This window comes from Perna viridis, chromosome 5, assembly GCF_037379345.1.
Source record: "Perna viridis isolate PV_CMFRI_1.1 ecotype Kerala chromosome 5, ASM3737934v1, whole genome shotgun sequence".
NCBI classification, from domain to species: domain Eukaryota; kingdom Metazoa; phylum Mollusca; class Bivalvia; order Mytilida; family Mytilidae; genus Perna; species Perna viridis.
Window position 1 is genome coordinate 21,579,192 of NC_142449.1, and position 22,510 is coordinate 21,601,701.

A 22,510-nucleotide genomic window follows, 5' to 3' on the forward strand; every position below is an offset into this window, starting at 1 on the left:
GCTGTTTTCATTAAAATTTGCTTTGAAATTGGGATATAATGATTTGAGTGCCTTTACTCACGGAAGACATGCTCAGATTTATTGGGAAAAATGTGTCAATTCATCACCTTGGAATTGATTGCTTTGAAGCTTTGGTCAAATATGTACTCATCTCTAATATTTATTGACTCAGTATTACTCTCACTTGAAAGAAAAAAAAGTTGTACAGATCCTTGATTTTTTTTTATTTCATGATTTAGTTTTCTCAAAGAACCCTTGAATGAATTAATTTTGTCTGTTTATCATACAAGTGCACCTATTGCTGGTTTAAGCAAAGTTTTTGTAATTTCATTTTATTTTATTTGTTATGTGTTGTAGGTAGTATTCTCTATGATCATAGTGCTGTCTTTAGTTTTTGATCATTATACTATCTCAGGATTTCCATTTAAGCCATTATTTTAATCATATTCCATTTTTAAGCTCAAAACAACAGCAGCCCCACAAGGAGCAGAATTTAACCCCTGACATCTGTTTGCTCTTCACCAGTACCTGAAGCTTGAAAGGTCTGTCAGATGACATATGATATATGATATCTCATTTAAACACAATACATGACACTTCTCTAGAGCTATTTTCTAAAGATGTGCAAATTATATAGATCCTTCAGGGAATACTAATGTGTCCAAGTGTTAAATTTCTTAAATGGGGGAGGACTATTGTAAATCTGTACAGGGAGATAACTCATGTTTAATAGATACTTGTACTAAGTCATGATTCTCCAAATGCTTCAGTGGTAACGGGATAAGTAAGAAATTGTCGTAGTGAATAGTGTTTGATTTAAATGTACAAGTTCCATACAAATAGGCAATAAGTCTGTTGTTCCATGCCCTAAGAAACAGATCTATCCAGCAGAATATAAGAATTTGACATGCTAAAAAAATGTAAAAATCCTGCATTGTTTGGTGTGTGTTTCCTGCCCTGGATCTCATTTGATGAATCGCAGTCACTTTCTTACTAGTTTTAAAAGTGCAAACATTTTATATTGCATGAAAAATTTTCATCAATCAAACTTAAGGGAAGGAAATTGTGTCATTTTTAGAATTGTGCTACTTCTGGGTAATTTTATTCTATTATGTCATTTTGGACAGACCCAGTTGAGTAGGTCCTGGATGGATTGATGTTTCAGCATTAGTGTGCTAGCAAGAGCTTCCTTAGCTAGAGAATTGTGCTACTCTATAGTACTCTGTTGAAAAAAAAAAAAATAATAATAATTTGAATATTCTGGCTATATGTTAAAAGTTTTAAATTATTATAAATGCAAATATGAACTTGTTGTAAAATATTTTCAGTTTATAATTTATGGATTGATTATTTTAATTTACCATAGATGTATAACCATCTTCTGGATCTACTTATCTTTGATGTTTGTACAAGTTGATTTAGTTCTTTAAGATACTGGCAATAAGGCCTCCCCCTCTTACTTCCTGTTTTGTGTTATTATAAACAATCATTGAGTAAACCCTTTGATGATATCATAGATACAGAACTAATGTAGATTTAATTGTTCTTAATGTTGGAAAAAAGTTATAATTATGATAAATGCACCATATTTATTGTCATTAAGTATACTTAAAATTGTTTTTATCCATAAAAGATGAGTTTTTAACATTATACATAGACGATACATTGAGTAACAGCAGTTTTAATATCAAGAAAGAAAAAAAATACAGTAAGCCTGATAGGGCAAGTTGTGATTTTTTGGCAAGGCATTCAAAGCTGTCACAATTCATTTGACATAGCGTTGTCATTGAATATTGGCAATTTTTAAATTCAAGACAGTTTTCTGAAATAGAAAATAAGTCAGCCAAAAAAGTTGGTGATAAAATAAGTTACCATCTCTTTGGAGTTGTCATTTTTAAATCAATCATGATTCATTTTGTAGAGTTATAAGCAGTTGATCATTTCTTGGATATTTTGATTAAAGGATTCAGTCCATTTCTTAATGTTGAAATTTTATATTTATATTTATATTTATATTTATATTTATATTTATATTTATATTTATATTTATATTTATATTTATATTTATATTTATATTTATATTTATTTATGCCATAAGTTATAATGTTTATGTTATGTCAGAATGAAGTTTCTGAAAAATATTTTCTGATACCAGATTTGTATTATTACCTTAGTCTTGAAGTTGACTCTGAGTTGTATTAAATCTTTATTATACCCCCATTCTATATAATAATAGTGGTGTCCTTCCAATGTCCCTTACACAAAAGGATACCATTACTCATCCTTCACAATTAAATGGAATTTAATGATCTATCGCATAATCTTAATTACATATTCCTATTGTGCACCTCCTATTTTGGATTTTGGTCCAAATTAATGTGCATGTTATCAAATGGGGGAGCGGGGGTATCAAGATTGCTCACAATTTTTCTTGTTATATATATGTTTTATGGGTGTTCGACAGTGATTCAATTGACAATTGAAGTTTTCACAATTCAGTCAAATATGTCCTTAGGGACTTGTCAAAAAGTATAAGTGATAAAAAACAACATAAAACAAACTACTGCCAACTTAATAAGAATTTAGTATGAATGATCATCAAAAGTAGGGAAAGAGATAAGGCAATTTATGATTATAAAATGTGAAAAGAGACACAGATTCCATTCCATTGTGCAATGTAATAAAGCATAGATGAACCAAGCCCTTATCTACTACTGTTGTTACCCCTGTGCTATACTGCTGGTCTACTACTGTTGTTACCCCTGTGCGATACTGCTGGTCTACTACTGTTGTTACCCCTGTGCTATACTGCTGGTCTACTACTGTTGTTACCCTTGTGCGATACTGCTGGTCTACTACTGTTGTTACCCCTGTGCTATACTGCTGGTCTACTACTGTTGTTACCCCTGTGCTATACTGCTGGTCTACTACTGTTGTTACCCCTGTGCTATGTTGCTGGTCTCTTTGTCATGATGTCTGAACAATAACTAAATTAAAAGTGAATAGATCTCTTTGAAATTGTACCAAAAGCTGCTTTACTGCAAAAAGAAGGTTTGGATAGATTTAGGGGGTTGTGACAAGCTGTGTTGAAAACATGGGCCAAAAAATGACCAGAATCATGGGTTTTTATTATGTCTGGACAAAAAGTTGTCTGAAAGTGAATGTATCTCTTTGAAATTGTACCACAAGTTGCCATACCACATGATTTGGGGGGTTTCAACTTTTACCTATTTGGAATTTGGGACTAAAAAGGGTTGGAACAAGAATTTTCATGATATCTGAACAATAAGTTGGGAATGGATCTCAGTGAAATTATATCATGATGTGCCATACCACCATGGAGGGTTTGGATTGATTTTAGGGTTGTAATTGAAATCATTTATGAATAAAGGGCCAAAAAGGACCACTTTGATTCTGGTCATATTCTTATCTTGTGTAAAATATTTAATTGGAATCACAATTCAAAGATGTATTAAACATGAATGGTATACTTCTCCCAAATAAAAGTTTATTTAGATATTGGGAAATTTGGATTTACAATACCTTGATTTTATTGTTACAGCTATTTAAAATATACAGGATGACAAGAAAAACAACAAGTCATAATCAGTGTAATTTTTAACAGAAAAACACATCTTGCATTATGAATACCATTTAGGACATAATTTATCTTACTCAGAATGATCTTTTAGCCTTTTCATCTGAAAAAATTCGGAATCCTTCATTATGAGCAACAGCCTATGATGTTATTATTATACTACAATTAGTTACCTATGATTTAACAAAAAGCTCCACAAAATGCTAGGTAGATACAAGCACACTGACTATGGACAGTTTTCTATGTATTGGTAGATACCCACAGCTTCTTAAACAAAACAAAAATAATACCTTACCTGGGTATGACCCGAGTGAAGTGTCAGGAATTTTTTTTTGGCATGTTAATCCAGGCATAAGTTTTGTGGGTCAAGTAGAAAGTTCAGGAGCACATGATAGATAGGTAGATATGTATCTTTCCTTCAGGTTTTTGTTAAAAAATTATCTGAAGCATTAAATCTGTACAAAATTGATGAGCTTCTGATATCCAGTTACTTTGTAGTTTTAATGAAAAGAACATGTTGGGCAGATGAAAGTTATGATCACTTTATGCATTTGAAAAGTTGGAAATCTGAGGCACTGTTGGGTTAATGATATAAACAATGTAAATTTATGAATTATTATTATGGTAGGGAACATTTTTTTGGTAATTTTAGGTAGTGATTATATCTTAAAAACATATTTCTCTAAAATATTCATAGAATGTAAATTCAGAAATTTATGCATGAATTCATTATTATGATTTCTGAACCTTGTGTAATTTATTTTTCCCTGATACTTATTTTCATGTTTAAGGATATTAGTTTAATTGCACATCTATCAATTTTCTCTACTAAACCGCAGTTTAACGTATATACAATAACGTATATACAATAACGTGAGGACTTATTTGACACTATTTTAGTTCATGATTGTTTTCTTGCTTGCAAAATTAGCCAAAAATAAATGGCTCGCCAAAATAAGTTGCTTGACAGTATGTTATAGTAAAAGATTAAAATGCAATTTAAATTTTCATGAACTCTGGAGAACTCCAACTTAGTTTTTAATGTTCAGTTATACAGCAATTGCAGTCCTTTCTGGGAAAATGATATGGACACAATTGTGAACTGATTGATTGAAACAGAAACAAAGACATCAAAAGTGAAAGGAGCTTATTTTCTTTATGGATCTCAATAATATACATCAGATTGAAGGTGTTATCTGTCAAAACAAAGTGTCCATCACTTTCATACATTGGAGTAATTAATTCTGGACAAATTGATCAGCTGTCTTGGCCAACAATGTCAGATTGAGGTGATCAGCTGTTAGTTGGTAAAGAGGCTTATATGATGTGCAATCACTTTACTTTGTGATGTTACTTTGCAAATGCAGAAATTATTGGAATCAGAATCTTAGGTTATATATGATCTCTGTATTTGATATTTGATAGTAGATGCATTGTTTGAAATGAAAAACCATGGTATTGCTGAGTTTTAAAGGTCAGTTGAATATTATTTTTACATAGTCAAATGGTCCTCTAGGTTCCATTGAAAGGAGTAGTTGGCTCTTTGGTGCTTTTGTTTGTAGTATTCTATGGCTAAAAATAGAATTATGTGCATGTACTAGGAAACCTTTTAAAACCATGCTTATTTCCCAGAATTATTACTTATCTTTTTTTTCAAATTTGCATTTTTTTCTGTTTTTTTTTTACTAATATCAGTTATATCTTTAAAGGAAACAAAGGGTGAATTTCACAAGAAATATATAAGATTTAGCTTGACCTCTGAATATGTATTAGGCCAAAATAAAATGTATGTGTGTTTACTGTACCCTGCTGGAAAAAATAGGGTCGGTAGGTCGAAATATATCCACAAACTTTGTATTGTCACTGATTGGGGCTATTGCACTCATCTTTTCCTTTCGATTGGTGCATTCTTTGAAAGTTAGAGACTAGACACTTGACTAGGCATGGAACACAGACTCAGAGGTTGACATATTTGTTTGAATTGGTAATAAAAAAAAAACAGGATACCGATGGAGCAAAATTTCCTGATTTTTCATTTTCCGCCAAATTTGCCAATAAAAATGTTTAAGGTCAGCGTTGGAAAATAGGGTCGGTCAGGTATCATAAACACAAATATATATTTTTTTGGCCTTATCAATTTAAAAAACAACAGAAGATATGTCAGGAGAAAACCCTGTTTCAGTTACATGACAGTATCAGATACTGAGCCCACTTCTCGACTGCAGAAGGTCAAGGGTTGGATACCTGGCCATGTCACATCAAAATCTTTCAAAGTGGTAGTCACTGCTTCTTTGCCAAGCACATGATATTTAAGAGGATAGACTAATGACTAGTTGGCTAGAATCAGAATAATGTGTCTGATTTGGGTGGCATGCCCACCGGTGGGCTGTTGTCTCTGTGATCTAGTGCAATAAAAATACGGCTCAATGTGTTTGACTGGTACAAAGCAGGGTCTGTTCGATTGGTAAAATTTTCTCATCCTGGAATGCATGAAAATTCACTATACAATGTTGAACAATAATCAATCAGTCAGATATTTAGTCACCATAATCATATTGTTCTTGTCTGTTTAATTTTAAATGTTAGATCATTTCCATCAAGGGAAAGATCACCTTGTTACTTGGTCCCTACATCCCCTCTTGTCAGTAGCAACAGTCAACATGTTAAAGATGACCTGTTATAGTTGTTTTTTTCATGGTTGGGTAAGGTTGTTCCCTTTCATGTGGTTTACTCTATAATTAGTGGTCATCTTTATTTGGATTGAGATAAATAGGGGATGTCCAGGTTTATTGCAAATAAATTGTGTGTAAATTGTCACCATCTGACCAATCAAAACCACATTAAAATACATTTAGAGGTACCTTGAGGGGTATTTCACACTAATCTCTGATTTGTACCAAAGATATTTTGTTGGTCAACATGTCTTATATGTTTTTGCTTCCTTCTGTTCTTTCTATCAAGGTACTTTGTATGTACTGTTAGGCCAAAGAAAAAATAGTCTTGTTTCCTGCTACAAAAGCAAGAAAAAAATGGTAGGGTGGTATGCAAATTATTTTATTTTTCAAAGACATTTTACATTGAGTTATTGAGGAAATAGTTTAGACTTCAACAATGGTTGAGCCAAAATGGTCATACAATGTTTAGGGTAGTCATAAAAAGCTAGGTTAGGTAGGGTTACAGGAAACACATATAATTATTTTTTTTGCCTTATCTAGTGATGAATATTTTCTATGGAGTAATTAATTTTTCTAGAATTAATCCCCTGTCTTCCTTTCATCTTCTATCTTTTCTATTTTCCATTTTTCTTTAACATACTATCTAACAGTTTTACTGTCCTGTGTGGAACTTTGAACTTCTTTGAACCTCTAAACTGAAACTAAAAGTGTCAATAATATGATTTTGTTCAGCAATTTTTTTTAGTAAAGCCATGCTTGTAACTGAGAATTGCAGAAGCTGGTACAAACAAAAAATTACTAGAGAAATTAAACAATAATCAAAGTCAAGCTTTGTTGCTTAAATTTCTGTTAATAAACATTGCTTTCACAGTAGAGGAGAAAATATGGCTCTTGTAAAGTTTTCCAATAAAACCTGATATTTAACAGGATGATCATCTAATAGTCATTTAACATATATCATTATGATAGAATGTGTTTGACAGGTCAATACAATGCAAAAAATTGCATAGCATTTTAAGGTCAACAACATTCATCAGTGTAAATGTATACATTCAAAAAAAAAGTTTTACATTTTTTACAATGTCAACTCAAATGGTATGAACAGAGCTATTGTTACCAGTTAAAAGTTAATGGGATAATTTGGTTTTAATAGCCATAACTTATGCCTGGGAGGTCAAAGGGATCTTGAAATTGAAAATAAAACATGTTTAAATAGATCCATGGGAAATTTGTGTCACTAGGTTAGGTAGATTGGCTGTAATGTAAATATAGTTAGTGAATTGTACAAAGAGAGGTAACTCTAATATGACAATAGTGAATTCTCGTCTTCTAATATTCTACTTATTATTTGGCATCTGCTCTTATGTATGATTTATGTATTATTTCTTTTTAATTTAATTGCAAAATGTACACCATTGAAAACATTTTCCTTTTTTTACAGATCTTGATGTGAATCCTGAGTACATGAAGGTCATATCTGATGCTGCAGCCAATGTACAAAGGAGATCTTCTGGATCAGATAAACAGAGACATGGATTTATGGATCGTTCTCCAAAAAGTTCATGTTCATCTCCCTCACATTCTTACATAAACAAGTCTCCAAATCAATCCTTCAGTAATCAGTCACCTCATAATTCATATTCCGATAAATCACCGAAGCATTCATTCACAGAGAAATCTCCAAAACATTCTTTTTATGAAAATGTGCCAAAAGTACATTCTCCGAAAACTTCTATAGCTGATGGTACTGATGACACAGAATTTCTTAACAAAGTGTCAAAATTTGAACTCATTTCGCATAATAAAGCCACATCTCCAACTGTTAAATCACCAGTAAGAGTGATGCCCCCAGATACACCAAATAATGGATCTCTTGGGAACAATACTTTAAAGAGACAGAACAGCTCTTCAGGGGCATCACCACATACCGGTGAAAAGGTGTTTACTCGTGAGACTGTTACCACAAGAGTTCCTGCGAGTATTCTTTGTGGAAAATCTACCCCTGAACGTGTTCCAAGTACAGGTAGTACAAGTTCTAGCTCACTGACAAGTGTCAGTAGCAACAGTGGAGTGACACTGTCATGGAATTCAGACTCCCCCAAACCTACTCATATGAGTCCAAGTAGTAGCAAGGGAAATTCACCTAAATCTAAATCCCCACAGAACAGTATTGCTGTCACACCTAAATCAGTTAAAGAGAAGAAGCCCATTAACTTTACAGAATCTGCCACTTCTAAAGTGAGAATGGCAACCAATGCTGAACTTTTAGCAGAAAGTATTATTAATGGAGATTTCTTGGCTGGATGTGATAGTAGAAGTGAAAGTAATCGGAATACTTTCGATGGAATGGATTTTAATTTCGATGAGTTGACTGCAAGCCAACAAGACTTATCAATAAAGCATAAGGAAATGGTCGCAGAAAGGAAAAAGGAACAAGAACAAGAGAAAATAGAAAAACAAAGATTGGAAGAAATTTTGAGTATGTGTGCTGAATATGAAAAACAAATAGCAGAGGAGAGTGTTTGTAAAGACTCTCATAGTCCAAAACCTCATACTACTGCCTGGTCAATGCAAAAATTTCTTGATACCAACCATAAGGTTTCTGATGGACAAGGTGTTTCAGTGCCAGTAAAAGACAGTTTTTCTTATTCAGGGGGTATACCAGCTTCAAATAATACAAATTTAAATACATATTCTCCTAGCTTCAGCCAGTCCAATGCTGTCTCCTATTCTACATCGTATGGTTCAACAGAAAAGCAGATTGCTCCTGGACAAGTTCCTACAGATAGCAAAACTCAGTATTCAAAAACCGTTGAGAATGTGAATTCTCCTATGATGAATGGACCATATTCACCTTGTGGTAATACTTCAGTTGCTCCTTCTAAAGGGACACCTCCTCCTGTGTCCCCAAAACCTGTAATGGTGAACAAAACTTTTGACTCTTCAGTGACTTCAACTAGTGGTGATATGGTGAGTTATCCTGTCACTATGTCAAAACAGTGGACCAATCAGCCGTCATCTTCTCTTAGTTATTCTGTCACCATGAACACAAGTGGGATACCTCCCGTGGGATGTAATTCTGGAAGTAATTCAGGTGAAATAGTCAGTACACAGAAATATTTTGCAGAAAATTCTAATAAAAGACTATCTCTTCCTGATTATGAAAATAATATTCCATCAATTACCGACTCCACAAAACTTTCATCTGCTGTAGAGAATGTTTCAAATGCATTTTCTTCAATGGACTGCTATAGTGATGGTATTGCACAAAACAAGGGGAACAACTCTTCTATAAACAACACTCAGGTACTGCCAATGACCAACAGAATAAATGGCCCAGAAAATGTGGATTTAGGATCAGAATGTATGTCACCAAGATATGATGATAATTCATTCAAAGTTTCACAAGTTCAGAGACCCAATCAGCTACCTAGTTTTGTTGATTTTACGAAGGAGGTACATTCTCTAGACAGAAAAGAGAAATCCGAATACAGAGGCTCTATGACAAAAATAAAAACAAATGGTTCACTTACTATGTTATCGTCCCCCAGTAATTCTCACAAGGATTTTCCGTTCAGTACACAAGTGAGGAGATGTAGTTCAAATTCCTCAAATTCAGAAGAGGAGTCGACGAGTGGCACTAACTCTGAAGATACTGGTACTATTAAACGTAGACCAGATATGAACCGTAACAAGGAAAATTCTTTGGGAGGTACATGTTCCCCACTACAAAGCCCCAAACTGTCACCTCGCATGGGGAGTAGAAGCCCTCAAGTCTCAAGACGAAATTTCAAAATTGATAATAAACCCAGAGACCCAGTACTTTCTCCTACAGAGACAATAAAAAGTGCTTTAAATTCACTGGATGAATTTATTCCAACACTAAATGGAGTTGCATTTAATGGACCAAGTGATCAAAATTCATTTAGTTCTGTTGAATTAAACCAGAGTAATGATTATCTAACCAATCAGACTCATGGGATTTATGAAAACCTTCAATGTCGAGTTGTTCCTAACGGCAGTGTGCCAACTGAGAAGGACCAAACAGTTTCAGGTTCCAGGTTGTCATCTGGATCCTTGGGTAGCAGGAAATCTGATGGGAGAATTACACCAGTCAATAATGAACCCATACTGTCTAAACCAAGGGAGAGAATTAGGTCTGATTCTTCTAACAGCAGTCAAAAGCGGGTAAGTTATACTAATTACTATCAAGTCAGAAATTATTGTGGTTCTTACTATTGTTACTGACTTATTTTTGCAATGATAAAATTTTTTCACTCCATATGACAAAATTACAAAAGTACTGATTATATTGATAGTTAAGTCATGTGAAAACATTATTTGGTACATGTAAATTCTCAGTAATAAATTTGGAGAATTTCACACAGGAACTGTTGAAATTTTATAACCTGTCTTGAAAACTTGAACTGAAAAAGAAAACTACCATCAGAAAATGTAAGCTGTAAACAAAAAAAAAAAACCAGAGAATTGATTACCACTTAAAATATCCTAACCAAGTACCTTTATACTTGAGGTTTGGCCACTTGAATGTACATGAATTCACAAGTACATGTACATGCATAAGGTGAAGATTTAAGTTACACTAATTGTTTTTTCCTCAGGATTTTTTATTACTAATTTTGTACTATTTTTCATGGTTGCAATTTTCATTTTCTATTTTTAAAATTTTTGGAAAAAATTCAAGAACTTAAGAATTCTTTAAAAGATAATAGTTGTATTATGACAGTTTAAATACCAAGAAGGAGTGACTTGTATGGGTTTATGACATAATGTAAGACTGACTTCCGAAAACTATGACCCCGTTTGACATCAAAGGAAAAGCCCAATCAAATGAGAAACCGTGATAAAGTCATTATAATTGTGTAAAAACCTTGATCTTTTGTAAAAAGTTAGCGATCAGGTCATCCTTGTACACCACTTTAATTTGTCTGGTGTATTTATTTATGTTTTTTAACAGGTTCAAGTTGCGTTGATCCGTCAACATATTTTACCTGTATGTACCTGTGTTAAATTATTATCAAATTTGGTTTATCTTTTAATGGCCGATTCTCCTAAAGGATTACATCTTATTTATAACTTCTTGCCTTCATGGTAGGTATTTTACAAATGTTAAGAGAAGTCTTAAAATAATACATTAATATTTCTTACAAATGACAGCCTTTCCTTCATGAACTACTAGTAGTCATACCCAGTACAAACTGCTAGTTCCCTGAAAATGCATGTATTTATATTAATTGACTTGTTTGAAATATTTTGATTTGTTTTGTTGACAGCTTGTAAACTCTTTTTCTTCTTTGAAGTGGGTTATAAGTTCAGTCATCTAGATTTCTATTTTGATTGACTTGTTTGGTAGGATGTCAAAGTTTGTCTTTAGTAAAGGTCCTTATTTTGTCATGATCCGATGTTGCTGACTGTCATGTTAGACTGTTGTTTGGAACATCATACTCTCTTACCTATTACTGTTCATTGGTTGATATGGGACATCCAAAATTAAGACTCACTATTACCAGACTTTCAATGAGTTCTGTCCTCTGCTGTGGTCTTAGTTGTCAGTTTAAATACTTCTACTGAATACTTCACTTTGTTACCCTTGTAGTACTTTATACAATTATATAAAGGATGCTCTAGACTTCAATGCTATAAGGGTTTTCCAAGTACTTTAGGTGGATCCAGGGATGGGGTTCAGGAATTCAGTGCCCCTTTATGTTCTAAAAATTTGGTTCATTTTACAGAAAAAAAACCCCTAGAAATCACAGTAACAGGCCCCCCTTTTTGGATTCTCTGGAACCACCACTGAGTGCTAGCTTGTATCTATTTATGTCCTACCTACACAACTTTTTGTCTATTAAATTCACGTCACATACATGCCTATCCTATTGAAACAAAATTAATATCAAGGTGCTAAAATGGTGCATTCTTTGGAGCGTTTTTGGCATTTTAAGCAAAGTCAAAAAGACTCATATTTGATTTCAATAATAGCAGAAAAAAGACTTTGATATTCAAGTTAAACACTTTGGAGATTGACAACAATGTCAATAAACCAATACCTGGTAACATTTTGACTTTACTTTCAATAAGTCAGCATCCAATATGTTGCTGTCCAATCAATTTCTGTTTTGTGGGATTGCTGTACATACCGGATATATCTAATACAACAATGCATGCCTTTAGATATTTGGACAATATTTTGGCTCTAAACAAAGATGACTTCAATATTTATAATGAAGATATATATCCTGTAGAATTGTCTTTGAAAAAAAGGAATATTGATAAGAAAGAATTCCATTTCTTGATCATAGTATTCATATTGATAATGGTAAACTTAATACATGTACTAAAATTTACAATAAAAGGGATGATTTTTCATTCCCAATTGTCAACTACATGTTTTAGATGGTGATGTCTCCTTGTCACCATCATATGGTGTTTTCATATCACAATTGGTTTGATTTGCTCATATTTGTAACAGTGTTTTTGATTTTAACAAAATTAATCTTTATAGTACAGAGAAATTATTACAACAAGCTCGTAAAAACATTCACAAAATTTTTAACTGATACAAGGAACTAATTCTCAAATACTAATGTACTTGTAAAGGATTAATGCATGCAGGTATCTCTCACCCTTTGTTTTACAATCATATTCTACACAAAGCACAGAAAGTTTGATACTCACCCAATAAGTTAACTAAATTGTTGAATAGCCTCATTCATAAGGGATATTATTATGATATCATTGTCAAATCATTAAGGATAGCATTTTTGTTAATAGTGTTGATTCTGTCATAGGGTGTTTACACAGAAATTAAAACACTATATTTAAAAGCAGTTTTTGGAATGACATGGGTTGTGTCCTTATTGTATGACTTATGATGTTCCATGGTTCTCAGCCCTACATGGGAAGAATTGGGATTGATTTTACATATGATAGGGACATAACTATTTCTAGGGTTAAACTGGTCTGGAGCTGCTATGTCAGTTAACTGCTAGTAGTCGTTGGTTTGTACATTTGTGTAATTTATTCTCAGTTTCTTTATTTCCCTTATAATAAGGGATTCATACCTTTTTAAACTGATTTTTTGAGGTGTGTTTAATTGTGTAAAATTTTTTCCACTGTGGCCAGATTTTAAAGAGGGAGAGTTGTGGTCACACCAAAGTATTTTACTGGTAACCCTGCCACATTTTTTGAGTCTGTCTCAAGTCAAACATTTCTGGCCTCTGCATGTCTTGTTTTGCAATTCATTCACTATACCTGTGTATAATGATACTTTGGGGTCAGCTGCAGCCTGCCCTGCTTGTGTGAGGGTTTCCTCATCATCATTGAAGACCAATGGGTGGCCTTGGGATGCCATTCTCTTTGGTTTCCAATTTGTTTTGTTCTGACCCTGATGTTGCCATTTGTAGCATGGAGTTTACTTTTGCCTATATTTTATCAATGCACAAGTATAATTGCTTGTGATGCCAAAGCAAGTTCCTGCATGCTTAATAACTTATGCAGCAATGGAGGGGTTTCTAAGACAGTAGTATTTTCGTTCTTTTCATGGCTGTATGAACTTTGTTTTACCCAAACACCTGATTCTGGATTTTCATTTAAAGATGATACTGGGTAAAATTGAAATTCGTGAAAAGTAATCAATATCCATGAAATTTTGACACACCATTCAGAGCTGCCTACTTGTATTCTTAAAAATTGAAATGATAGTCACTGGTTTTCCAACTGGCACACAGTATATGGGGAATAGAGTGATGAATGGTTGGCTTGGAGTCAGAATAACCTGTCCAAGTTGGATGACATACCTTACTGCAGACTGTTACTTCTGTTAGCTAGTATGATAAAGGTTCCACTAGTACTAGAATCTGTACAGGTGGTATCAGTCTTGTATTACATATTCCTGAGCGGGTGTATGTCTAAACAGGTTGGCTAAAAAATATAGTGCGCTTCCTTTTTGCCTTTTCCTGTTTTTGTTTCATTTTTCATCACAAGTACAGGGTAAATATTAATCTATGACACAAAAAATTTGTTTTTGAGAAAAAACAGTATTTTCATGAAAAATAATGCTTCAGAAAAGGGGTCTATTTTATGAACTCAAAATAAAAGTGAAAGTAGAAAAGTCTATTTTTAGTTTGACCTGTCCTGGTGTACCAAAATTTGTGCCTTTTTTTTCTAAAATGGACCTAAAAATTATTTTTGACATTTCCTTAATTGAAAAACATGGTCAAGAGTTAGATTAAAACTCCTTGCCTATTTTTTTAAAAATCATGAAAATTTAAGGTATACTATAGAAGCCTATGGGGCAAAGAATACTAGACTGAGACCAGGTGGTTCAACAGTCATAAAATATCTGCCATAGGATGTTAGACAATAATTAATCAAGTAATAAAAGGGTTCCAAGTCTGAATCTACTCCACATTAAAATTTACTGGTGAAATATTGACAAATGAACATAAACTAAATGTACTACAAAGTGGTAGGTGGTTTACAGGTTGTTTTGTCTTGAAGATTTGTTTTTATTGTTGTAGGAGTAAGATTTATGTCTCATATGAACATTTCAATCACTTCACATCTGTCTCTATCCAAAGAAAGACTTTGATCAATCAGCTGGTTGATTTATCAATACTTGTCACATTCAATCACTTTATGTTGCCCTGATAAAAAGGTACTTTGAATGCAACAAGGGGGCTGTAACATCCCTTCAATGCTGTGTTGTAATTTTTAGTACAAGGTAGCTAGTCTGATTCACCTTTCAAGTTTAATGACATTTGATTTCTAAAAGTGTAATATTCAGGGCCACAGAGTGACTGGTTTAGAGATTCCACAATATAGATGTCACAGAAGAAAACTCCTCTAAAACAGAAAATTAAAAAAAAACTCCCTCCACCAACCCCTCCTCTATCCTATGCAAAAATGTACCTTGGTGTAAACATTTTCCACTGTATTAGCGACACATTTGCAGCAGTAACTGAGAACACTCCTCAAAAATAGGACATACATGTATCAAAATACACCCCCCTCTCTTCTGTTACAAAATGCCTTGGTTCATACAGATTCCATTGTACTGGTGTCACATTTACATCAGTAACTGAGAACAGTTCTCCTTTTAAACAGGAAATGTAAAAATACAAAGTACCCTGGACATTTTCAGCAGTTAAACAGGAAATATCTCATTACCATTTACGTTTACTTCTATAAGCAGTAAAATCTACTTGAGTACATAAATATTTATCTTTCATAAATGGGAAGTCACATATACATGTTAAAACATCTCAAGAAAAACAGCTATAAAACTTGTAATATTCTCCAACTATTCATGAACTGTCATCTTCTCGTCAGGTTTTTAATGACTAAGTGACATTGATTTCTGTGTGTTATGGTCTGTGCCTATATGATGGGAGTTTTCAACATAGATTTAGTGTAAATACTGTGAAAATGGGAAGAATGGGGAAAGTAGCTTTTACATTCACATCATGTTTCCTCCTGAAAACTGTAAGTTTTGTTTCATTAATTTTATCTTTCCTCTTAAAGTTTGAATTTGTTCTAGTTTATGATAAAGCATGAAAACATTATAAACAAACACTGATGGTGTTAGTGTAGGAAAACAGTAACCATCATCTCTACATAGTCATTTGGACGTAGTTGTGACAATTGGCTAGAGTTGTGACATTTTGACACAGTTGTGTCAATTGGATAAGGTTGTGACATTTGGCCACCATTGTGACATTTGACCATTATTGTGATATTTGACCAAAGTTTTGACAAGTTACCAAGGTTGTGACATGACATTTGGCAATGGTTGTGGCATTAGGCCTCAGTTGTGACATTGTGATATTATTTTGCCACCATTGTGACATTTGACCATAGCTTTTGTTTTCAATGATAACAGACCAAACTAAAATATAAAAATGTTTTGGAAAGTGCATTAATGTACTTACTGAAGTAGTCATTTTAAGAATCATGCAAATTATGTAAAATGTGATACACCTAAAAAAGGCTACACATTTTTATTTTTGTTATTAAGTTGCTTTATAGGTCTATATGATGTAGTGTGTAATTATTCATTCCAATCTGTCTGCTCTAAGGAGATAATCCACACAGAAAATTCAATAGTTTCTAATGTATTTTAGTGTCATTTACAAAGTTATCTCCTTTAATTTTGAAGTCTACAGAACATTCTATATAATTTTTATCACCTATGAACATAGATTATATGAAAAATCACATGTTACTTTCTCTTTACTATGACATTTTAAACAAAATATCAAAAATAAAAATATGTAGGCTTTCCAACCTTGTATGCTTTTTATGTGGAGTGCTACTTAACAGTCAACATAGTACTGCTAATAAAGGGATCTGTTTACTCAACCATACATACAAAATACATGTATTTAACTCATTATCGATCAACAAACATTACTCATAGAATGTGATTATGGATATTTGTTATATTATTGTAAATAGGTATTAAGAACTTTTACATTTATATCATAGTAACCAAGCTCTGATTATAATTTGGGCCATCTTTCTCATTTTAACTTAAATTGTAACATAAATTTGACCAGTGCTAAACACATCTTCCTTTATTTTCAGGATTCAAATAACAGTCAACAGTTGGACAAATTGAAGCAGACAAAAGCAGAGCTAGTGAAGAATATAGCTTCTCTTAAACAACAGATTGTTGATATCGAAACTCAGGAAAATGAAGCTCTTAGAGAGGTTTGTGAATTTATAGACAATAATAAAATCGATAGAAAGACAGGCTATTTTAACAAGATGGATTAATGGTATTTGTGTCTATTATATTACAGTTTATATAGATTTCTTCTGAGCCTTCAGGTTTTTAAATTATTGGTGGACTGAGGTCCAGGACATTCAATTTCTGACCAAGGACCATTGTAGTTTCTGGACTTTTAGCCCTTTTCATTGTCACCTTTTTGAGGACTTTTGGTTTTACTCAAGTGATCCTTTGATTTGAAACTTGCACAAGTCCAAGACTTTCCACCAGTGAAAGGAATTTTTATCCTTGGTCCTTCTTTATGGGTTGGGCATATGTTTTTCTGCTGTCTCTATCTGGATCAATGTCTGTTTTGTGGGACTTTTGATCCCTTCATGTGAATAATTTGAAGTTTAGTATAGATCTCCAGCATTAAAGATTTAAATGTGTATTGGTTATATCTTGCTCACACATAAACCTCTTATTTACTGGAGTGGCTGCCTATGTTCATTGATGTCCAAATTGCATGTAGTTTTCCTATGATAATGGAGTCACACTCATTAACAGGACCGGCAATCCTGACCTGAACATAGATGAATATACATGAGTTGATGTTTTGGCTCTGAAGGGACAAAATTTTAATAAGATATTCTTTAGGATTTTCATAAAATGGTTTTTAATCTCCATGTTTTGTTTTAAGTCTGAATGTCTTGATTTTTTTCTAGTCCCTGGCATATAATATACATGTACTGAAAATGTACTCTACACAATACATATTTATACATGTGTGCAAGTATAGAAAAGATACACACATCAATAAGGAACATTTTTTTATACATTATGTGCATGTACTTCACTTTTATAAGTACAAACAAAATAGCTTGTTCAAAATAAAAGCATGGTTTTGAAATTGGAATATACTGGTACAATAAGTGTATGAAAATATTCTACTACTACACATCGAAATGTGCCACATATGGTGCTCAATTCATATGATAATCACATGGTAATCTTTTGATAATTTACTAATGATAGTCAAATGATGTGATTCCCAAATGCTATGGTAATTTTGGCAAGTAAATAAATGGTAATCATATGTTTGGGAAAAAACATATGATTATCTTATCACACTTGTTTCATATGATTTTCATATGTTGCAAACATATGATTCGTATTTGTAGAATTTTTGGCTGTGTATGCAAAAAACCAGCATTACCAATGGTACAAACAATAGGGAATCCTACAACAAAACAGTATCAGGAATATTAAATTAAAAGTAGATTAAGACCAAGTCATACAATACAAAGAAACTAAAAGTACACACAGTAAAAAATAACAACAGAAATAATCAACAAATGGTAACTTTTGAATTTAACATAATGATTAAGTAGCTGTCTTTGTAAGAATCATGCAAAATCTGAAAAAAAAATGTGATACACCCTAAAAAAGGCTGCATATTTTTATTTTTGTAATTAAGTTGTTTTATGGGTCAATATTATGAAATGTGTAATTATTCATTCAAATCTGCCTGCTCTTGGGAGATAATAAACAATGAAAATCCAGTAGATTCTATTGTATTTGAGCGTCATTTACAGAGTTATCTCCCTTAATTTTGAAATCTACAATGCATTCTATATAATTTTTATCTCCTAAGAACACAGATTATATGAAAAACTGAATGTTAATTTCTGTTTACTATGGCAATTCAGACAAAATATCAAAAATAAAAATATGTAGGCTTTTTACCCATGAATCACATTTTGCATGATTCTTAGCTGGAGTGCTACATAAGTAGATGAAAGTTTTCTGCAATGTAGTTGGTATAATATAAATGTTTGGGCTGTTGTAGTTGGAAATGGAACGAGCATTACTGGAAGGGGAACACAAAACTGAGATGGAAGAATTACAACAGGAGCAAGAAAGGATCAACACACTTAAAATCCAACAAGCAGAACTCATAGAGAAATCAGCAAAAGAACGAGAAAAGGTATACAAGATTCAAGCTATGTTAGTTACTGATGGCATATGAGAAATTTTTATAAATCTTTCTCCAAACTATTCCACTAAACAGGCAAACAAACAAATTTTGTGATGGTCTTCACATGAAATTTATGTGAATTGAACCTTCACATTAAACTGATGCGAATTGAGTCTTCACATGAAGTTCATGTGAGACTTTCATGAAAATCTTGTTAACCAATTTCCATGTGAAAACACATAATATTTCATGTTAAATTCATATGAATTTCAGGTGAGTCTTGATTCACATGAATGTAAACTATTTTTGCCATTGTACTGGGTAGTCTATGGGTATAATTAAAAATAAAATATTATGGTATATTGAAGTTTCAAGACCTTTTTAGTGTCTGTACATCAAAAGATCTATATATTTCAAGATGACCAATGGGTGTTTTTGGTGGTAGTTCACATTATGACCTGTTAAAAAATTAGGATTATCAATTAAAAGTAGATTATACTCATAAAAATTATCAATTAACAAAAAATCATTGGTTTTTGATTAGTACTTGATCATATAATTGATTTAGAATTTTAAAAAAATATTAAATAACTTCCATTACATAAAGTTTCATGATCCTGCTGAAAAAAGAACCAACGAGGGGTCTGTTTTTTAAAATAAAATATTAGGGATACACGTAGAGACAAAATAACCCAGGAAAATGTACTCTTTATTTTTATTAAAATTACTCTAAATTTTTTTCATTAATGCAGGCAATACTGTTGGTTAGTATATTGTTACGTGCTGCACCTACATGTGCATGTTCTATTTTTGTCGTGAACCCGGCTGCACTTACATGTGCATGCTCCATTTTTGTCATGACTGCTTGCCAGTAAATCCAGTATGTCTATATTTAGGTTTTTAAAATATGTTTATGTTTCACAACTAAAATATCATTCCAGTATCGTATTCACCGCTGTATCTATCTGTTAAAATCTGAATCATAAATATATGGAAAAAATTCTCCACTGTTTGATGAGTGGTGTCAGTTTTCAGTTATCTTGTGTGTAAGATGTCGGTGATATGAGGGGATGTCTTTATATGAATGCATATCTTTATACCATTGATATTGTTGTTGATGATAATATGAACATTTTCATAAATACCAAGAACATCCGTACATGATACCCTGTGTCTCAATGGTATTAAAATTCATAGCTTTTGAATGATTCTTTATGGTGATTTTAATATATACAAGTTATGAATATTTTACATTGACCTGAGTCAGTGGTTGTTAAGTTATGGATTCTTTATACTGACTTTTTGATAATGTTATAGATTTTTGAGTCTTTCATAAAGATATGACTCACAATAGTGCAATGCAATGGGTTCATCCTTTTACAGGTATTTTTAGACACAACTCTGAGATAATTGATTGGATTTTGGTTTGCGTACATGAAGTTGATCATTATCTTATTATCATCATTTTTTTGATTTGAATAATTTTATGAGAGTTATGGGACTTACATGCATTACTTTTTTTAATTCAGCAGGAAACCTATGGCAGTGTGTAGCAACTTTGTGAGAAAAAAAAAAAATAATAAAATAAAATCCAAAGTTATGGTATATTTATGGAAGCTTGGAGTGCTAGATATGAATCCTTTTCTTCACCTGACCTTTTCTGTACCTTTAAATTGATGGACACTAGTCAGAGTATATAAAAATTCCAAAGTTATTGTATATTTATGGAAGCTTTGGGTGCTAGATGTGAATCCTTTTCTTCATCTGAATTTTTCTGTACCTGTATATTGAGTGACGTTGGTCAGAGTATATCAGTGGTTGTCATGACTATAAGTATCTTAAACTGAAAGTTTTAAAAATCTACCAAGTCTAATTCAGTTTTTGTGTCCTGAGGTCAATTGAAATACAATCTCCTGCACAAAGGGTATATTCCCTATCTCAAAGCTGTACACCTCTGTCACACTCCGTATTTAACTCCACCCCTTTATGCAAATTAGTACAGTGCACTGGAAACAGCTTCACAGATTTGCAATGAGCAATGGGGAGTGGTACATAGAGAAACATGAATTTGTTATAGGTCTGGGGAGGAGATTGGTTGAAATAGTGTGATATGACCTATATACTATCAGTTTTACTAGTACTACTTTCTGTGAATTCCTCTGTCATTCTCCTGGGTCCCCATAAAACTTTGCATGAGGCATTTTGTGCATTTTATTATGTAATTTAAACATACAGGTAGTATTTTATTAGTTTGTCCATTCTGCTTGTGAGGAAGAGAACTTGAAATTAAAGTTAACATAAAAAAAATTAGCACCTTCCCAAAAAGATTATAATAAATCCATGAAAGTAACAAATATTGTTGACTTGTTAACACATTTTTAGTAACCTTGATATAAAATATACTTTGAATCCTTTTCTTACATGATAGGATATTTTAAGTGCTAAACAGTTCAAAACGTTTTCTCAGAAAATGATTTTATTTCGAATGGTATGAGACCTACAGTATAATCCTACATACAGTATTAGGTTCTCTGGGATTGGCCCCTAGTGTAAACCAACAGGAAGTTTTGTCTTTCATTTACCGGTAAACTGTAGTTTTTTTTGGTCTATTTAAAGTGAAAATGTGAAAGAAAATATTAACAAGATAACTAATGAGGAAAGTGATTTATTTATTGCATGTAATCAAATAATGTTTTAGAGTGTCAAATCTGGTATGATTAATGATATTTTTTATGTAATTAATGCATTGAAAAATGTTAATCAATGCATGTAATATGTATCTGTGTAACATTTTAGAAAATAACCAATAATGACATTGTTATTTTCATTCTGTATACCCCTGGTATATTGATTTTTGTACATGAAGTGCATGCATCCTTAAAAAAATAGGAAATGTTGTAGAAAGTGGAAGAATTCCAGCAGCCATTTGAAATTGTGTTTTTTTTACTATTGTTAAGAGGGCTTTCCCTAGCTTACTGTAAGTGTTAGTTGTGCTTCTTGGCATCACTATATTTTTTATGTGACCCTTCTTTATGTAATTTTACTATGAGTACACACGTTTTTCCCTCTACACTTTGACTTATAGATTTTTACTTGTAAGGGAGTGATACATCCTTGTTTTTCAGTTAGGGTTCACATCATCACAATATAAACAACTAAAATTCCATGTTAGAAAATCATTTAAACCTGAGTGCTGCGGTAGGTTCCAGGAACATTGAAACTTCCTTTTCCACAATACATCAAATTGGTTTAAGACCTCCTTGTTTATCCTATTGATCTCATTACTTGACTTCCATGCTCCTGTGATGGCCATTAAAAATGGTTGGACTTGAATAGACAGCAACAGTGGAGATTATTTGATGATTCTGGCTACCCAGATTATCAAGCAGATAGGCTAGATATAAATTTAACAAAGAATTAAAAGCTGATAACGGGATGTATATTTTTAAAAAATCCCAACCTTGATTAGAAATTAAAAGCTCCACATGAGTTGAATGTAAAAGTTCTTATGGTGAAATTTATTACATATT

At 32.5% G+C, this 22,510-nt stretch overlaps 1 protein-coding gene across 18 annotated transcripts in view; it reads left to right on the forward strand.

The window, feature by feature from the left end:
- LOC148616491 (uncharacterized) overlaps positions 1-22,510 on the forward strand; it is a 140,087-nt gene that overhangs the window by 62,240 nt on the left and 55,337 nt on the right. For 14 of the 18 annotated variants that reach the window (XM_088583576.1, XM_088583578.1, XM_088583577.1 and 11 more), the window contains 4 exons: positions 7,715-10,461; positions 16,879-17,004; positions 18,852-18,989; positions 19,733-19,744. In XM_088583576.1, the coding sequence (XP_088439702.1) occupies positions 7,715-10,461; positions 16,879-17,004; positions 18,852-18,989; positions 19,733-19,744 (3,023 nt within the window). The remainder of the gene's footprint in view (positions 1-7,714; positions 10,462-16,878; positions 17,005-18,851; positions 18,990-19,732; positions 19,745-22,510) is intronic. The other 4 variants (XM_088583585.1, XM_088583579.1, XM_088583586.1 and 1 more) reach the window with 1 other exon arrangement.